General features: G+C 39.5%; 1 protein-coding gene across 8 annotated transcripts in view; it reads right to left on the minus strand.

Moving 5' to 3' along the window:
• Positions 1-10,630: 10,630 nt before the first annotated feature.
• The window catches only part of VEZT (vezatin, adherens junctions transmembrane protein), a 59,443-nt gene continuing 50,651 nt past the window's right edge, over positions 10,631-19,422 (minus strand). For 6 of the 8 annotated variants that reach the window (XM_075080600.1, XM_075080592.1, XM_075080615.1 and 3 more), the window contains 3 exons: positions 17,405-17,505; positions 16,020-16,227; positions 10,631-12,090 (listed from right to left, as the gene is read on the minus strand). In XM_075080600.1, the coding sequence (XP_074936701.1) occupies positions 11,513-12,090; positions 16,020-16,227; positions 17,405-17,505 (887 nt within the window). In that variant the 3' untranslated portion in view covers positions 10,631-11,512. Of the gene's footprint in view, positions 12,888-16,019; positions 16,228-17,404; positions 17,506-19,422 lie in introns of all 8 variants that reach the window. The other 2 variants (XM_075080621.1, XM_075080620.1) reach the window with 1 other exon arrangement.

Genomic DNA, 19,422 nt, shown 5'->3' on the forward strand with positions numbered 1-19,422 from the left:
TGAGACTTACAGACTTCATCTCTCAGTACGTTTTTTGTGTTTTTTCCATTTGTTTATACCACGGGTATCCCATTCTAGGTTTCTTCTTCACTATCTTAGAACAGTATGGACTATGCTGCAAAATAACCCTAGGGAAGCTTAATACAGTAAAACTGATTACATGTGGGGACCAGTGGAGCAACATAATAGAAGTCTGAATGACTGGCTTTTTAGGACTGGTCTGGCTCCATCTCAGGCAGACCCATTACACCAGACCAGGTTACCTGATACGGTGTGACTATTTCCAATACGAAGCAGCACAGCAGAAAGATGAGAAGAACAGGTTTTAATGAGAGAAAGGAGAAATACAGCAATACAGCTGATACAAAAAAGTACACAATATAACACAAGTATCTAATAAATTAGCAGAGAACTTGAGAAACAGGAGGAAAGTTTCAGATGGTTGAACAAAGAGGCTTGCTCAAAAAGATACAATCTTAAGTCTTCATAGATATATATATACATTCTTGGCAGTATAGGAAATGTACAGTTCTTACATAGAAAATATTGACTGTCTGAAGTGGTAGTATCAATTCCTGAAGAATATTTGCATATGGTACATTATGAAGAATACACACAGGCAATTTAGCATTCAAAAAATCTCCAAGTAAAGGAAAACATTACAGACCCCTCTTGGTAGACAGGCTTCTCCTTCTAACAGCAGCAGCTGGATCTGTTCAGTATTCCATATGACAACAAGCAAACAAATAAACCTGGAAATAGCAAAGAGTAAGCAAGACCTTTCGTACTGCACAACAAACTATGCACCGATTAGGCAGCAAGATTCAATACATGTGAATAAATACTCCTGCCTCACCAAGCTTCCCTGTGCCTTTCGAGATCAAATTATTTCCCTTTGTCCCCAGTCATCTCTCAGCTTTCCTTCCTGGGGATATAAATGAGGTGAGAGTGAGTCACACCTAAGTGAGAAGAGCCATCAACAGCTGTTAACGTTAAAACCAATACCGGGAAAGTTTACTGGAAGAGGTGTGCGTCAGCCACAGCTCCTAACATCAGCAGAACACTGCCTTTGTGCTGATAATAAAGCCTAAGCAGTATGAGGGAGCCACAAAGCTTCAGATAAAAGGAGCCAGTCTGTACCATTGCCACTATTTTGGTGCTTTCAAAGCATACAGAGAAAGTCTCTTTCTTAGGAGCCATACAGCTAGACAAGTAGAAGACATCTGCAGAACACCTAAGCCTGGTTCCTAGGCTAAAGATCTACCTGCTACCAGTCTCCTTACTTGACACATTATTCTCTTCCTAAAGCTCCACCTACCTAGCCATTCACGTGATGCTAAAAGGAATTTTGCTAATAGTTGCCACATGGTTGCACAGCATACAGGTCTCTGAAAGATGATGGGAAGGTGCAACCGGAAGCACATGACACACAGAAAACATCCTTTCTTCAGTCATCACCTATTTAGGCAAGAGTAACCAGTGTTCATTACTAAAGTGCCTGTACTATGAAGCCAGCAAAATATACTGCAGAAACCAACTATTGCCAGGATTGCTTAAAATTAATTTCATCTTCAGGATGAAAGAGGAATTATAAACAAACGTCTCTAAAACAGATCAAACAAAGTGCTGATACAGCATTTATGCATCCCTGTGAAAGCATTCTCTATTCCATTCAATCATTACTAACTGAAGGATGGATAAGCCACACCCATGCCACCTAGGCAGCTGTCAGGGATACGGGATAAGGAGAAAAAGCGATACATGCAGTAGCAAGGCAGAATTTTACTACAGATGCTGAAGAAATAACAGCAACCAAAAAGACTTTGAAAGTGATTAAGCATTACAATTGTGAAAACTACTTCTGAAACTGGGGAAACCCAGCCAAATTTTTTTAGAAATGGCTTAAAAATAATCCTGGTGATACACATCATAAAAGATGTAAAAAAGACCGTAGGTCCTGATTCATATCCATGGAAAAAAGGAAGGAGGTAAAGTGGGAAAGTAAGAGAAACAAAAGGGTTTGGGAAAATATCACAGGCAAGAAACACTATCACACGGAAAGGGCAGAACCCAGGAACATTTGCTTGTTACTGCCTACATCCAACCTGGAACTTCAGCTCTTGGAGCCTTAACGCAGCCAGCCACGAGGCTTCATACCTGCTTTAAAGAGCTGCTGGTCTAAACCTGCTTGAGGCCGGTGTAATCAACTGTGTTTAAAGCCGCGTCAGCAGCCGGCAGGATAAGTGCAGAAGAGGCTCCCAGTGGAGTCAAACCACATGGGTTTTCAGTGCAGGGAAGAGACTGATGCCATACAGAGCTTAAAGGAAGAGATACAGAGATTGATTTATGTACAGCTTGATACACCAGCACAGCATGACTGAGTCTTTCTGTGGAAACAAAATATAGATAAAATATAAGTTTTTTTAAGAGCTGCTGAAGACTACCAGTCTGGTCAATGTTTCCTGTCTTCACACCGAAAAGAAATTGTGGATCCTTCTCAGTGTCTGCAAACTTCAGGGTGTATCACATTTGATTTCCCTCTGCAGCCCTGCCAGAAGTCTCTTGCTGCAGTTTGTTCTTTCAAACATTTCCTCTTATATTTTAGCTCTCATTTATTAACCAATTAACCAGCAGCTTATCAAGATTCTTTTTTTTCCCTTCCCTGTGGTTTCCTTGGCAATCTATGCTGCCCTTAGGCCCTGTTTTGGGAGCCGCTAAGGCTTAGCAGGCAGGAAACATTGAGGAACACGTATTTGTTTACGTATTTAAGACAGGGCAGATGGGCATACAGGCACTCACAGCAGCTCAGGTGCAAAGTGTTGATAAGAGAGAACAAGGCTAAATAGCTTTTCTAATTAAGGGTGTAAAATCAGCATGCATTTTAAATACCTCCACACAGCCTGCTTGGTAGAACAGAATTCAGTCCTTTTGCCATTAGATAGCAAGAATGAAGTTTTTTTTTTTACATTCTGAGTAAGGAACTGGAAAGTTTGATATGGGAAAAATACAACCTCTTTGCTGGACAAGCCTTTCAATGTGATACCTGGCAATACATGCGTGCAATATGAAGAGTGTGTGTGTGTATACATATAAAACTCACACAAACCCCTCAAATTAAGAAACGATCCATTAATGCTGCTCAATAAAAATTCAAAATGGTTCAATTCAAGGGAGATTTAGTAGTAACTGTGTTCTTTGACAGTGGGAAAGGTTTAAGCAAAACTGGTTTAAGCACAAAGGTTTAAGCACAACTGCTATGTCCCAGAGCTTCCAGAGCTCAAGGCCAGGCAGCTGTGGAGCCAAAGCACATTGGCATAGCAGCCGGAGAGCATGTTTTCAGTCCCCACTGCAGGTAGAAGCAAGCTTATTTGGGGGAACACAGACTCAGCCATAACTGTGCCACTCTCCTGTTGGAAAGAACAAGTAAAGTTCATGTAATGAGGAAGGCGTGTTCAAGGATCAGCCTTGCTGGGGAGACGTTACCATCTTATGATCATTAAGGAGGGAGATTCCTGGAAGTGAATGTTCTGAAGTCCAGGAAGGAATAGGAGGAGGGCCAGGTTGAAATGTAGGTCAAAGCTCCCTGGAAGGAAAGTCAGGACAGACAAGTAACCAGCACTAAGAATCCTTTTGTTGATGAGTTTTTGACTGGGAATGCGCAGCAGCACCTTGGTGTGGGTTCCCTCTAACCTGCCGTTTCATAAAGTTTAGACAGCAGGTTCAAAAATGAAGGGAAAAAGTGGCCAAGTTCCTAAAGAGTTGGCAGCAGAATACTGGAGAAGAGCTGAAGACTGCTAGAGGGAACAGAGGGACCACCGGAGCAAAGAACAGACCTAGCAAAAACTGGAGCTTTGAAAGATGCCTGCCGAGTCATTTAGCCTAGCTCAGCACCCCCACAGAAGTGGTCAAACCAGCAGAGCTTCTCCAGCCCTTGTGTGCCCAGGTCCCATGTTTCACAGTGTGGCCCCTGATGTTTAAACATCCATTGGAAATATATTACCTGGTGCATTATAGGATAGTAACCTAGGTGACAGACAAACAAACCCCCTCCACAACTGGTTTGCATGGTTTATGAAGAGGAAAGCTGAGACAGAAAAAGTTTCTGAGCGGGATTGCTTATGGCATGGATGCTGCAATAGAGCAAGACAGAGACAATAAACCCCAAATGCTTCTGAGGCATCCCGCTTCTGTATAGGTTTCACTCAGCACTGTTCCATGATCTCTACAAGCTCTGCAGACCTCAAGCACACAGGTGTGTGCAGACTGTCTGTGAACACTTACGTTGGGACATGAACAATTTTGAGTGCAGTGTCATGCTGAGCAGCACAGGAACAGACAGCATGAACTTGTTTAAATTTGACCAGCTGTTGCTTTGGATGAAAGATCTGGAGGACAATTCATAGGTTTCTGGCTTTTATCCCATAATACATTTAAAGCCTATTATTATTATTGTTATTGTTGTTATTATTTTAGAAACACAGATATAAAACATTAAAAACAGCCCTCATTTATGGTGCTTCTATTGAGATCAAATGCATGATTCTCTGTTAGTAATGACTACTGAAGATACTAAGCACTGACTTTTCTCTTTTGTTTATTTAGGAATGGACCTCTTTTTAATAGCACAAAGTAACGGAAAACATCGGTCACTCTCTATTTGGAACTTTGAGATTATTTTCAGTTCTTGTCCATGCAGCTGGAAAAGGTCAGGAAGCAGTCTTCAAATATTAAGATTTGAGCACAAATCAAGCCAACTAATGACACTTTTTTTGGGACCTCGTACTAGAATTGCAGTTATTTCTAAAACACAACTCATGTTTTTCAGTAAGCCAGAATTACTTATAAAAGCCAATATACACCAAAAGTGTGGCATAACTTTGAGCTACTATACATTATTTCTCTTTTGGCTGTAGTACTCCCCATTGTGGCATCCGCCTTCTGTTTCAGTTCTCAAGTCAAGTGGGAAAGTCAGTGTACATTTCTAGATCTAGTCATTCCAATGCTGAAGACACAGAAGAATCAAGCTGTCTTACAAACACACACAAAAATTATTTGTGTATTATTTTAAAATCTGAACCTCTTAAGAGTGGTGGTAAAAGTAGAGGACCATGGGTGTCAGAGGGACCAGAGGGTGAAAACAGTAAGCAAAAAAACCCATGCATGATAACTTCGGTTTTGCTGGCAGTATAATATAACAGTTCTTAAAGACTCTGTGGAATAAGACACAACAGGTCTTGGGCAGCTTAGGCCTGAAGAACACAAAAATTGAGTCAAAATAAGTGAGAAAAATAATGAATGGTATCATCCTCAGTCAACAGAAAATACGGAGATGAAGGAAGTAACATAGAGAGTTGAGTTTATCCCACTTCAGTACAGACACTAATGATGTAACTCACAGCATGTAAACATTAATTCAAACTGATTTAAATTTGAGCTATGTCATTCCTCCTCATCACCCAGGCATGTATTCCCTCCTGCTCCCCTGAGATGCTACTACTGCTCTTTCAACCACATGATGAATTAGTTGAAGGAGCCAACTGAAAGTTAAAGCAGCCCTGCATTTTTAGCCAGATCCATGTTCTAAATCACTGAGTGGTTACAAAAGCCTAAAGGAGGGACTGAGCTTGCATGGCCAAGGCAGGGCCACGGCAGCCTGGACCTGGATTGCTTTAAGCTGCTATAGAACTGCATTCCCTAAAGCAGCCTGTCCACGAGGCCCTTTTAAGATTTAAAGCTGAGAATGTATAAAGGTCAAAACACATCGATCATATGAAAGTATCCAAGTTTTGGTCCTGTTCAACCCTTTTAAAATAAGCCACTTTGTAACAGAGAAACAAACTCTTTTTTTCCTCATCTACCAAGTTATAGTCACTTCTTCAGAATCCTGTTTTCAATTCAGGAAGCGTAACGTGGGCTAACAGAGCATTCAAGCTGTTGAGTCAAGTTTTATTCTGACCAACCTGCCAATAACTTAAGAGACAGCAGTCTGAAAAGTGAGGCAGAATATTGAGAACAGTTAGGTACTGATCTGTAGCTCAAACTACATTGCTGTGTCTGTCTACAAAGCAACGTTCATGGTAGGCAGATTTCACCCCTACCTGTGACCATGCCTTATTATCACTGTTATGGTACCATCACCACTTACCTGGTTACTGCACAAATTTCCATGTCAAATAAACCAAAGTGGGGGTTTTTTGGCATTTAAAATTCAAGGTAGTAAAATAAAAACATCTACATGAGAGAATTAAGTATAATAAGAATATGAATAAAACAAACCTCCAAGCATTTTAAAAATCGGCCACAGAAGCCTTCAGTTTGATCTCTGACATCCACATATCCACTGCCATGTTTCTTGTGCGATAATATATTTTGTGATACATACTTATTCATCAGAGACCAGACCAGCTCTGAAAAGTCAAGCTGAAATTTAAACAAGTATTGTTTGGCATCTTGAGTTTGTGTTAGACCAGGTGGCAGCTGTTGGAAGATAATTTTGATTTAACAACTTTTTGTTTTGTTAGTAAACAAACCCATTGTCCAGCCAAATCCTGCTGACAGGGAATAAATATTTCTCCTGCATTACGCCAAATATTTTCATTTGTCATCCTAATAGCTAGGGGTAAAGGCTCTAATAAGATTTTTTTTCCTGTATGGACTCAAATGTATTTGAATGGTTCAGTGTTTTATGGGAGGTGATTATTACTCCATACTCAGCACTGCTGAGGTTACATCTGGCATACTGCACCACACTCTTTGGCCTTTACACTTCAAAAAGTGGACAGATTCTAAGGAAAGCAACCAAAAGGTAGAAAACGACCTCTGCGGAAGGACTGAGAGAAGTGGGCTTGCTCAGTTTAAAAAAGAAAATTGAAACACATTATTGAATATCTTATTGTTTGTAAAAGACTGTAATGAAGATGAGCGCATGCTGGCATGGGGACTGGTAAAAGTTGACCAAATATAAGACTGAACAAATTTATGGAAGAGAATTCCATCGAGATCTGTGAAGCTGACAAGCACCACTACTAGCCGAAGAAGTCCCCAAGCCACAAATAGTGGGGGAGTAGTCTGCGGAAGCATCGCTACACGATCTCCCTTTTCTCATACTCTTCCCTCAGCATCTGCTATCAGTCCCTGTCACAGATAAGATCCCAGAGCAGCCTGACCCTTTACACTGACCCAGTGCCTTTCACACACTCTGCCTGCTTTTTCAGATGAGGCAGTATGAAAACCTGTTCATTCTAAAGCGTAATTAGCCCCAGGAACATGCCACTTGCAGAGCAACAGCAGCACTTCACTAAACACTTTCAAGAACAAGGGCAGTTTAGTATACTTGACCACCCCTTGTTTCTGTTTAAAAATAAAGGAAAAAAAGAAAAAGAGGGATAGACTACAAGATTACAATGTTCAGTGTGGGCCAACAATTCTACACAGTCCACCATTTTAATAAGACAGTTGCAAATTCTGCACTTCAGACCCACATAAAATTTCCAATACTGTAAACAAACAGCTGGGTCACACACAGATAGGTGTGCTCAGGACAAAGTCTGAAACCTCAGTAAAACTGGCTACTCTACCAGACTCCACCTTCCATTTAGAAAACTAAGTGCAAGACTCAGTGATGTCCAGTACTCCGCTGTTGGGAGTAAAACTGTCTCGTTACTGCAACTGATAGCCGAAGCCTTGACATTTGAGAATGTTGCTTATAGCTCACACAGGCACATTTGACTCCATTTGGAACATGCTTGATTATCTGTAATTCTCAAATTTTGCTTCCATTACACCACTGCTTCATTTTTGTCATGAAGACATATGCTTAAAAAAAGGGACAAGTAATCTTCTTATCACAGATCTTTGCCTCCATTTAAGCCTTCACCTAGATCTTTAGCTGTAAAGTTAAGTGACATAAAAAATGCAGTGCTAGATTGCAATCCAACCTAAAAAGCAAACACCATCTTTGGAGCGCCTTCCAGGCAGGACGCGAGGAGAAGAAATTACTTAACCCTATATGATTACTTGCTTCTTTACAACTTCACAGACCTGCTAATTGGAAATGAAATAGGGAAAGGCATTTATTGATAGCTCTGCTCTTCGCAAAGAATTTTGGCTGCAGATACCCTTTGGCATAACCCATTATTTAGTATGGATTTCCTGATTAACATGTTTCAAAAAGTTACAAAGCTCTAAGGCGTAAATGTTCTGTTTTCACAAAAATCCCTATCTGGGGTAATGAGCCAAAGAACGGAGGACAGCACTCAGCCCTTGACATGCACAATATATTAACACAACTCTTTAGTGCTAACACACACTTCAGTGTGTTCATATATATTATTTTAAATGCAACAGTTAATCATGATTGCCAAGAAATCTGCCAGGTTCTTGAAGGAATCTGCAGCATGTACACACAGTCCTTTCAAACGACAAAATTATGAGGAAATCTGGATTATAACAGACTATATGTAGATGAAACCTGCTTACCAAATCAAGGGAAGCCATGCTTTGCGTGATGTACACTGTTAGCCATATTGTTCTGCAGGGAGAATATTCAATAAATCAAAATAAATGACATGATGGCTGCTTTATATAGATGTGATGAGAGGCTGAGAAAACAAGTGAGCCCAGGTGTTCCATATATGCAGCTTCTAAGACTGCATTCAGACAGACCATGGAAATCAGTTAAACTGTTTGTAGAAAATCTATTTATTCAAAGTAGGATTAGAACTTGCTCCAAAAAGTCCTTCTCTGATCATACCCATGCCTAACGTCAAGGCTGTAATTTCACACTACACCACTAATGTAAATGTGAGCAACCCTGAGTCTCACGCCAGCAGCACAATATGTTACAGCTGTTTGGAGGCAAATGCTGTAAACTGCATCACTGCAATAAGAACAGTGAAGAGTTACCCCTAAAAAGGGTGGATTTTTGACCTAAGCAGACCCATGAGCTGGTTTATAATATGGCCACAAAAACCTGCGCTGACCCAGCTGATGGGTGAAAATGAACAACTAACCACGGATGGGGTTTCTTAGGCCAGTTTCATCGCCAAGACCAGCGTATTATAAAACTAGGTCCCAAGTGAGCCACCAAAGTAGATTCTCCAGGTCTTTTGCTAAGGACTACAGCAAAGGAACAAAGAGCCAGCAACTTTTATAAATGCGAGATCTGAAACCTATGTTAGTAGCAATGCAAAGCACTCAGGCTACTACTGACTTCATCCAAAACTGTGAGGACAGTGATAATTCATATCCTAAATCTGTTCATTTTTCCAGGCTGGTATCATAGCCATACACATTGTAAACTAAGCTTTGGAACCTCCGGGAAATGTTCAGGAGTATAATTTCTGGGATACACAACGTCAGATCGTGAGATGCCAGTGGATGAGTTAATGGAAAAATATTAATGGAACATACATTTAGGCAGTCAGAACAATTAGCTAGGAGCAAAAAATATCTGGGCACTTTGTGAACTCAAGGATGAGGAAGACTTCTTTTTCAGAAGCATGGACAATGCTTCGAACACAGTTTATCCAAAGCAGTTGTTCTAGACTTGATAAAAAAAATTGCTTACCACCGAGAAAATACAACAGTGTTTCATCATCTTAGCCTAAACTTTACAGATTACAGAAGAATATACTCTACCACTAAAAGGAGCCTTAGCTTCTGGATACACTAGGAGAAGCATCTTTTTTTTCTTTTACAAGTTCCCCAAGACATCATCCATTCAGCTTCCAGTCACTTACACAAAACTAAGGGCACAAAACACAGTGCTACTGGTTAATGAAAAACAGCAAAATATTGCCTTCCTTAAATCCGTGTGTGAGGGAGAAGACGGGCATTATATTGTGAAAGAACAGTGTAAGTCACATACTCCCTTCTCTATCAATTGTTATTTTCCTCTTTACACTCTGTGAAAAACTCCACACACTGAACAGTGTTCATACAAAATCACTAATAGAAGAGAGAGACATTGAAAGAAAGCGCTTGTTTTCTGACATAAGGTCAAGAGTGCCACCCTAACCTGCTGACCTTTGTTAGCTTCCCCACTTCCCACAACAGCATCCTGGGAAAGATACTGCTCTGAACCACTTGCATCTAAAAACCCCTTTATTCTATAGAATCAGCAAGAGGCAATAAATACCCTAAGTAACTGGTGAGGTGTTTTGTAAATGTATCCAGGTCCAAGCGTTCCATACGTATGCACATACATATCCCGTACAAACAGGCAGCTCTCTCGCCATCAGAGACACGAGACCTTTGCTTCATTGTGTGTCAAGAGGGCAAAAGGAAGGGAAGGCAGTGAATCCCTTAACCAGCTCCTCTGTAAGGTAAGCATCTGTTTGCTGTTCCTCGTAACACCACCACAGAGGAAAAACCAACCCACGTAACCTCGTACCAAACATCCAGACTTCGGTGTCAACTAAGTTACAAGATACACCTTAGAAAATACACAATTCTTGTTCTCGCATGGATTCTTAATCACACAGGTTATAGTTGTCATCTAAGGAAAAATGAAAGAACATCAGGGAAAAAAGCACGTATGCTGTTTAAACAAAATACTGTGTTGTTAAGCACTCAGATAATTTTGCTTTAAGAAAATGACTTCAGGAAATAAAAATGTACAATCACTATATCAAATCAAACAATTATATTAAGGTTCAATTTACAAAAGGTTAACAAATAATTAATAGCTGTTTTAATAAATAGGTATTTACTTCTCATCTATTATCAATCCAAGAGATAGCTCCTAGCTGTCTATAGTACTTTCTACTGATGTGCTTATAACCCTCCCTAACATACACTACATATTTCTCCAACATGAATTACAACATCTAGAAATCATTTATTAACCCTTCATAAAATTCTAAATAAACCTTAATATGGAGCATGACTAACTTTTTACTATTTCAGCCCCATACCCCAGGACACATCAACTACTAGCGCTTTCAAGTTTTTATTTAAAATTCTACATTTTAGTTGGGAGCCACATGACTAGCCACAGAATCACAAATGCCTATGGTGGCTTAGCCAACACACTGCAGACACAAGAAGTGAAACAAAAGTGGTGGGGGAAGATGACAGGGAACAGTTCAGGTTCTTACAAAAAAAAAGCCCTGGCTTTTTTGTTGGAGCAAACATTGACACCATGACAACAGAATCAGAGCAAATAATGGAGTCTGTTGTAATTCAAGACATTGGTTTTCCTTCTTTTTAGAAAAAAGCCATAATACATTATAATATAAATAAATAGAACAGAAAACACAAAGGTAAATTCCAAAACCCACCACTAGGATCTCAAAAAGGCAACAGCCAACTCTTGGATGCAGCCTAGACTTCTCTTACCTGCAAATTTTCAATATACTTAGAAGTCCTATTTAGAGTATCAGACTTAGGGAACAAGATGTATTATATTTAGGTCTCCTTTTTTTCCATCCAGTATTTTTATCTTCAGACCCCCACCTTAGTTTTTTCCATCAAAATGCCTGCTGTTGGTTTAACAAAGTTCAGCTCAGACTTACACTTTTCCTTCACTTTCACAGCCTCTATCTTCATTCTCACAGTCCTCCACAACATCTTCACGCTCCTGTGTCTTCTCTTCCTCTTCCTCCTCCTCCTCCTCATCTCCAAAAGTCTCTTCCTGCATTGTAGTAAAAGCAAAAGACCTGGCAGCAACTTGTGCAGCCAGACCAGATGTGAAGTTTAAATCTGTTGATATGTGGAGCTGGGCCAGCCTATACTTGATTTTTGAATGTAATGCATCCTTAGAGGGAGACTGTGAAACCTCTACTCCATCCATATTGCTCAGCTTGAGTTCTTCAACTTCCCCTTCATGCTGATAACACAGTCTTTCTTCAGCCTCTGTAGAAATACCTTCATCAGTAGTATTGTCTTTGTTTTTCTCCATCTCAGGATCTTCATACAAATATTCTGTCCTGCTTTTATCAGCAGCATTCACTTTTGGATTAGAGTCTTTTTCTTCAGATTCATCACAACTTTGGCTGCAGTCCTGCTTTTCCATATCTGAATTCATATGTGATTCCAAATTATTTAGTAGCTTCAGCGGTTCTACAGGAGACAAGGGTTTCACTGCAGCTTAAAAAGGGGGAAAAAAATTAAATGATAACTAAAAGCAAGCTGCTATATAGAAATAATTTATTTGTGTTTGAGAAGATGCAAGATTGTAGAGGTCAAAACAGATTAAAAAATCAAATCGAAACAACACAAAAAAAAATGCAGTCAAAGAAAACTTAAAATAAAGCCGTGTTTTCTAACCACAAAGCTGAAATAAAATGTGGTAGCTACTTGTTGGAACTACTTACAATCTGTGACGTAAAAAGAGAGCACAAAATCAATGACGTTTAAAAACGGCATCAAACAGGTGCTGCATTCAGTGTTAAAGTAAAAAACAAGTAGAACTACTGCACTGTATACAGATTTGAACTGTCTTTGTTTTAAACAACAGTTTACCTAATCCAGTAAAGACAGCTGGTACATGAAAAAGTCCTTATATGCAATATCTGATCTCATACATCACAACATATAAATACAACACATATTCATACAGTCAGGTAAGGTGTCCTCACAAATAAAGTGTGGTTTAATTTAGCCTTTCTTGAAGTTAGTAGCAGCAGCGAGTCCCATTGCCAGCAACGGGATGCTTGCCAGGAAGTCTCTCCTCCCAGTGTTAAGGGTTAGTATAACTCGGTACAATCACTTCTTGAAGAATAGGCGTCTTTCTTTTTAAGAAAACGATATAATGTCCATTTCCAAGTAACAGATTCCCTAAACTGCAGCAGCTCCATTAGAGTAGCAGCACGAACATAAATGAGAGCGGCAACAGCAGATTCCCAAGTGGCATTTCCCTTTCTAATTCCATTCTGACTTTACCCCTGTAAGCAGAGATGAAAATAACTCTGGGAAATACACAAACTTTTCACGGGAAACAAAATTTACGGTATTAGGATTTTTCCATCGCATCCTATTTCAGTAATATTTACTTTAGCTAGCTGAAGGCAGGCGCATCATTACGGTTGTCACATTGATCATTATTGTCATTAGCACACTGAAAGACTGTAGCTTCGAATTTGTATTGTACTGTTTGTTTTAAAACCTTAGATACCGAAGGAGCGCTGCACCAGACTCATCTCAATCGGTAACGGGGTAGTTCTTTCCCCACCTTGTAAAAAACATGCTGCTGCTTATTTCTGCCCATTTACTTGAAAAGGCAGGAATATGCAAGGTAATCTTGCCATTCGGGAGCAAACTTGTTGCCTACTTCCTCCAAAGAATGCTTCCAAAGCCAAAATTTCTTGAAAAACAAATAGATATTCCAGACGAGTAGCTGGCTGATTTGCTGAGTTGATTAGTTAATAAGTGAGGTGGAATTTATCAATTCTCAGAGTGTAGCTTTCCAAATCTGAGAAACAGCTGTATAAAAACTGGTGTATGGACAAGGTGGGAGAAGGGGAAACAGCTAGGTACAACGGAACCACTCACAGAATGAACTTTTTTGGGGGAAGAGGTTAGAGGAAAGGCTAGAAGTGATTTTGCACCGGAAGAAAGTTGTTTTACAGTGTTTGATAGATAAAACCAAAGCCACTAATAACAGCACAGACCTCTTCAAAAGCACTTTCATTTTACTGGCTCATCAAGATGCCAAAGGACCAAAAATATAAGCTCACCTACACTCCCATAAGGACCTACTGCCCAGACTGTAGGCAGTATTACCATGACGCCAGGCCTGGGTGCATTTGCTTTAGTCTGGTGCCCTGCTAAGATGATGTTTTTCTTCTGGAACCCAACCTTTCATGAGTTCACGCTGTGTTCTTTAGACATACCAACTTGTTTGGAGCTGACCTCTTTTATGGGGGAACCCTCACCTCCTTCAACAAACCAAAAACCCTAACAAGTCAGAATGGCTTGCTGGGTGCCTTGACTAACAGATTAAAGCCTTTGAGTATTTCGGGATCTTTTTTTCACAATAACCACAAGTTCAGAGAACACCGGATTTCTGGAATACGATCATCCTGTAAAAGCAGGCTATGGAAAGAAAGCTGTGGAAAAGTGTGATACCATGGTCATCCATTGACTTGGGCCAATGGAGACAAGAATATGAACCTTTCTGGGTTTAAATCTTCAAGATAAAGCAAGCCACAAATGTGGAAAACACAGCTCACAAAAATGTTTCTTTAAGGAATGATTCACGCATATAGATAAATTAAAGCCTGCAGCAGTAATGTGCTAGGGTCCATTATATCACATTTAACTGACTTGTGTTTCTTTTGAAGAAATAATGAAGAAATTCCTTAAAAACCAGTAGATGGTATGTCTGCTGTCCCTATCTGTCTTTCAGACTAGTCACACACAGTCTCCGAGCGAAAAGGAGACTACATTAACTACTTTTGTGAACTGCCCTCATGTTTTCCAGTTTTGTACAGGATGGAAGTAATCAATGATTAGTCCTAGGCAGCTGGAGGAAATCACACTTCCCCCCCTCCACACCATTGAATCTCTAATCTTAAAACAATGTAGTATGTATAAATGGAAAGGAAAGGAACCAATGTGAGTCACAAAGGCTTGCAGGTGAACAGTTACTGAAGACTACAGGCGTTAGCTGACACTTTCCAGCTACGGCCACAAATGGCCTGAGGATATACTGATGCGGACAGGTATCAGCTGCTAACCTAGATAAGGAAATACCCTGTGCAAGCTCTCCTGACAAGAACTTTTTCTGCAGCAGTCACTAGATCTGTCAAGACTTGAACTGGACATAGGAGTCCTGCCTCCTCCCTCAACAGGGAGGAAAGGAAGACGTGAAGAGATTTATGTGAAGAGCTGTGTCGTGTCGCATCTAACACCAGAAGGATAATATGGAAATCATACTCTTGAGCAGACTCTGATGCAATCTGGTGTTGTAGGTTTTTTTAACTCAACTAGAAGAGAACTCAATACCAATGGCCAAGTGATTTCTTTTACCATAGTTGTAGCTAAATGGACATACAGAAGAAAGTTGTGAAGAACGGATATTTTTGTGGGTTTTATGTCAAAAGAAACAGTCTCATAAACAGGTATAGTCTTTACTGTGTGTTCCCACTAAATTACTGAAATATGCAATCCATGGTCTTTTTCCCTGGTAGACACTGGCAGAGGCAGAATCCTTGGATATGTTGCCAGACTTGAAGGTTGTTTTTCATAACACAGAACATGAAATTTTTTAGAGGGCTTTTCCTAGACTGTCTTTAAGAGGAAGGAATGAAAATGGGAAAAAAGAAGGGAAAAAGGAAAAGACAAACTACTGCCAATTTTAAAGAGAATAAATCAAACAGCTCAAGCAGTGAAAGGGATCAAGTTCTATCCAGTCCTATTGCTGGAAGAGACAGACCGTCTTGTTGAGGCAAGAGAAACTTTCATATTCCTGCCTTCAAGTGCAAGTGGATGGAGCTACCCAGCAGTCCTCAGAGTTAGTAAAGGCTAGTTTGGAAGAACCTTTCTTGTTACCTTTTTTTTTAAAACGTATTCTGTATACTTACAATCTCATGGAAGCAAAAGCCAGTCTTACTCTTTTATGAGCCTTTAATATTTCAAAGTCTAGCTCTTCACTTTAACCTATATATTTCTGTACATCTGGGATAATTTCTGATGGTTTCTTTAAATTCTGAAAAGTAATTTATTTATCCACCTTGATTAAAATTAATATTTACTGGAAAGCCATGAAAGAAAGACAGTTCAGTTTGCATGGTTTATAGCCTGACAGTTCTCTTTATGCTATCTTAATATTTTGTGTTTAATATTTTAGCTCAATATTTTGTTTAGAGCCAAATTCCCATTTCCAAGTTCTTTTCAATATATAGTAAAATGATTGCTACAAGTCATACAAAGAGATGGAATACCAAACTAAGGCCACACAGTTCTATCAAAGACACTACTATAGCTAAGCACTGTCTGAATTCTAACAGTCGAAAGTTGATGGCAGACACCTACCCTTTCTTAGAAAGGAATTAATTTTCAAAAGCAATGCTTACCATGGTCGCTGAATAGCAGCTGTTTCCATTTCTGTCTTTCTACTTCTGAAGCTTTAAATCCCAGTACAGATTTCAATTCTTGTAACACCCTCTTAGACTCCTGTCTCTCTCGTTCTTGTCTCTCTCTTTCTTCCTGGGAAAAGCAGTAAAAATCTTCCCTTTTGTATTCATTCTCCGTATCTGAATAATCAACATATGCTTCCAATTCCTAAAGAAAGAAAGAAAAAAAATTTTATCTTCACTGTCAGTGTAGTCCAGGTCCTACAATATGATGCATGATCAAGTGATCTCAACACAAGCCAACCACAGTAACAGGATGGAGCCCGGTTTGAGCAAGGCCAGTGGATCTGAACCTACTCTCAGTTATATCTGTAAAATTTTGGAGCAAGTCCCCTTATTGAAAGTCAACATTACTGTAGTCACCTAAGATTTACATTCACACACAAGTGTGATCAAGTGAGGTACCTTGAAAATGGGAGTCCATTTTCCCATAATTACAGGTGGAAGTAAGCAATGCTGATGCGGCTTTGTTTGTTTTTTTTTTTTTTAATTTACACTATAAGCAATTCTTCCTCAGTCAGGCATCTTGCTAATTTCACTTATGTAAATCCTTATTAAGAGGATGTTGAGAATAGCAATCTCCTCCTCCAATTTTAACTACATTGGCTTACAAGCATGAAAAAACAGAGCTCCATTTATGTTGCAACAGACAGCCAGTAAAGCTATTAGTCCCAGCTCTTTGATATGGAAAAAAATCTAGAGAGAATACATGTGGGGTAGGCTTGGGGGAAGGTGAGGGAGGGAGAGAGCAGAGCACGGGTGTTCAATCTGCTTTCAGAATGCATCTGCCACTCAGCTGTGGGATGGAGGAGGCCAGCCTCTCTTCAAGACAGCCCAAACTGTTGAGTTCCTCAAACAACACAAAACTGTTCAGAGTCACAGTCTGTTTTAGGTATCCAAAAATGCAAAGATTACTCAAACTGAGGACAGGCTGGTTTGTTCTGGAGCTCATCCCTTTTGCAGCTGTTCATCTAACAATATGCAGGTATGACCCTATTTTATATACTGGCTTTTAGCAATTCACTTTGTTTTTCTATATTACTCTGACTTGTGTTGCTGCTCTCCTTTTGTCGCTTAATTCTAACGATACATTGAGAAGAGATGAATGCTAGTGCTCTTTCTTCCAGGATAGGAAATACCTCCCCAAAGAACAGCAAGAGGAATATACATAATTTTTTTCTGTAAGTCCAATTATGAAACGGCACGGGCTACCTACTTCATCTGTCTTAGCAAGACAAGAAGGTCACTGCACAAGCAACTGAAAAAGGAATGGATACAGCAGACAAGCCCCAATTATTATTTTAAGTGGTCCTATTTTTTTTTACCTGCTCTTCAGGGATTGGATCTTTGTTTTCTATGTGTATGGCAGGCTGTGTTAAAGGTACTGTAGTACGCTGTAGGTTGTCACAGGAAACTTCAAGTTTGCCTTTAAGGGGAAAGAAGAAAAGTGATTAAAAAACCCCAAAAGATGGAGCGTTGAATGATGTTTTTGACTCACTCAGGGAAGGTCCAGGCATTTTCATTAGGCAGGATTGGCACACACAAAAAAAATGGTGAGAACACTAGTTAGAATACATTGAAATACTGTGTTAGAGAGCACTTAAATAATTAGCTCTTTTGACATAAGCTGGGTCTGATGAGACTCATCTTTAAATACTTCAATTAACAAATCTCAGAATTTTTATAGATTTTCAAAACCTGCAGATGGCAAGAAAAATTGGTAAAACCAGAAAAAAGACTTGATGCCCAAGTTTAAAAAGACAAGTAAAATAGTAAAATTATAGGCAGATCAGCTTCAAATCATTGGAAAACACTGGAAGAATTAATCATGCAAAATTTACAGGAAGCTATTTGAAAGGTAGCAAGGAAATAAGTGACAGCCACTGTGGGTTTGTGGAGAGCAGATGATTTCAATTACTCCAATTTCATTTTCCAATGCAGTAACAGGTACTAACAGACTAGAAAGCAACTAAAGCAACTAACAGAATAGAAAGAAGCCAAAGACGTCCCGCATTTTGTTTTCAGTATGGGTTTTGACATGGTGTCATGACAGACTCATAAGCAAAATGCATAGGCCAGGAGAAGTTGCTCTTAGGTGCACAAAACAGTCTCTTGGATAATCAGAGTGTAGTTAACATTTTCAGACAGAAACAATATCATTAGTGAGGATTTGTCTCAAGTCCAATATTCTTTAATATTTCCAATAGGTGAAAGAAAAGTGTTCCAGCTCGTTAAATCCGCTGACATTGGGATAATCTGCAAGGATAGTGGAGGGCACAATTAGAATGGAAAATAATACTGGAAAATCAGAGATACAGCCCAGGAAGAACTGGATTTCAGATAGAGCAGTTTGGTGACCATGGCTGCAAATTTTTGTCCTTTGGAATAGCCAAATGCACAATGTATGACAACTGACTAGGCAGCACCACTGAGAAAAAGATGTGAGGAGCCTAGTAGTCAACTATGCCCTGCTGCAAGCAAAAAGCCAAACTACGTACTAGTACATATAAACAGCACTGACTGTTAGACACACGAAATTACATTTCTACTCTGGCACTGATCAGGCCGTGGGAGGAACATAGTGCCTAGTCTGGGGCTCCTTCATTTAATAATATTGTGGACCAACTAGATAGAGGGACTCCAGAGGAAAAGAGTGGAAATGATCAGAGGACTAAATAAAGTATAGTTGTCAGGGAAGAGTTGAAGGATACAGAGTCCCACAGAGAAGACAGAAACAAACATATTAACTATCCTCAAAAATGTAAGAGCTACAAAAAGGAAATGGATTTCCATTGTGGGTGGATCAGAAGTACCACTTTTAAATTACAGCAAGAGATATTTCTATTCGGTAATAACTTTCTACTGGTAATGGAGTTAAGTGCTGGAATAAATGCCTGGAAATAGTGTAAAATGTCTCTAAAGAGAGGTTTATAGGAAGACGTAAACAACGTTTACTCACAAACACTAATTTACCCTTGAGAAGGGAAATGGGCTACATGATCTTACCAAGTCCTACTATCCCTATTTTCAATTTCTAATCTATACATTGATTATACTTAGGGATGGTATTCTGAAAGTAGTTGGTTCACATTAATGACAATTTTAGTGGTGTTCAGTTGCCTACTTTTGCGAACAAGGAAAGTATGTAATTCCCTAATTGCCTGGGCTGAGCTGAAGATTTGACATTCCGGAAGTATCTAAATGCAAAGTTTAAAAGAAAGGTGATGCATGTAATGAAATCTGAAGTAAGTGGAAAATTGACATATTTATTTTATAAATATCAAGCCACCTTGTCCATTGCGTAACTCTGCTTTGTAATAAAAACACTTTAATAATAATAATA

Source organism: Phalacrocorax aristotelis, chromosome 1, assembly GCF_949628215.1.
Source record: "Phalacrocorax aristotelis chromosome 1, bGulAri2.1, whole genome shotgun sequence".
NCBI lineage: Eukaryota > Metazoa > Chordata > Aves > Suliformes > Phalacrocoracidae > Phalacrocorax > Phalacrocorax aristotelis.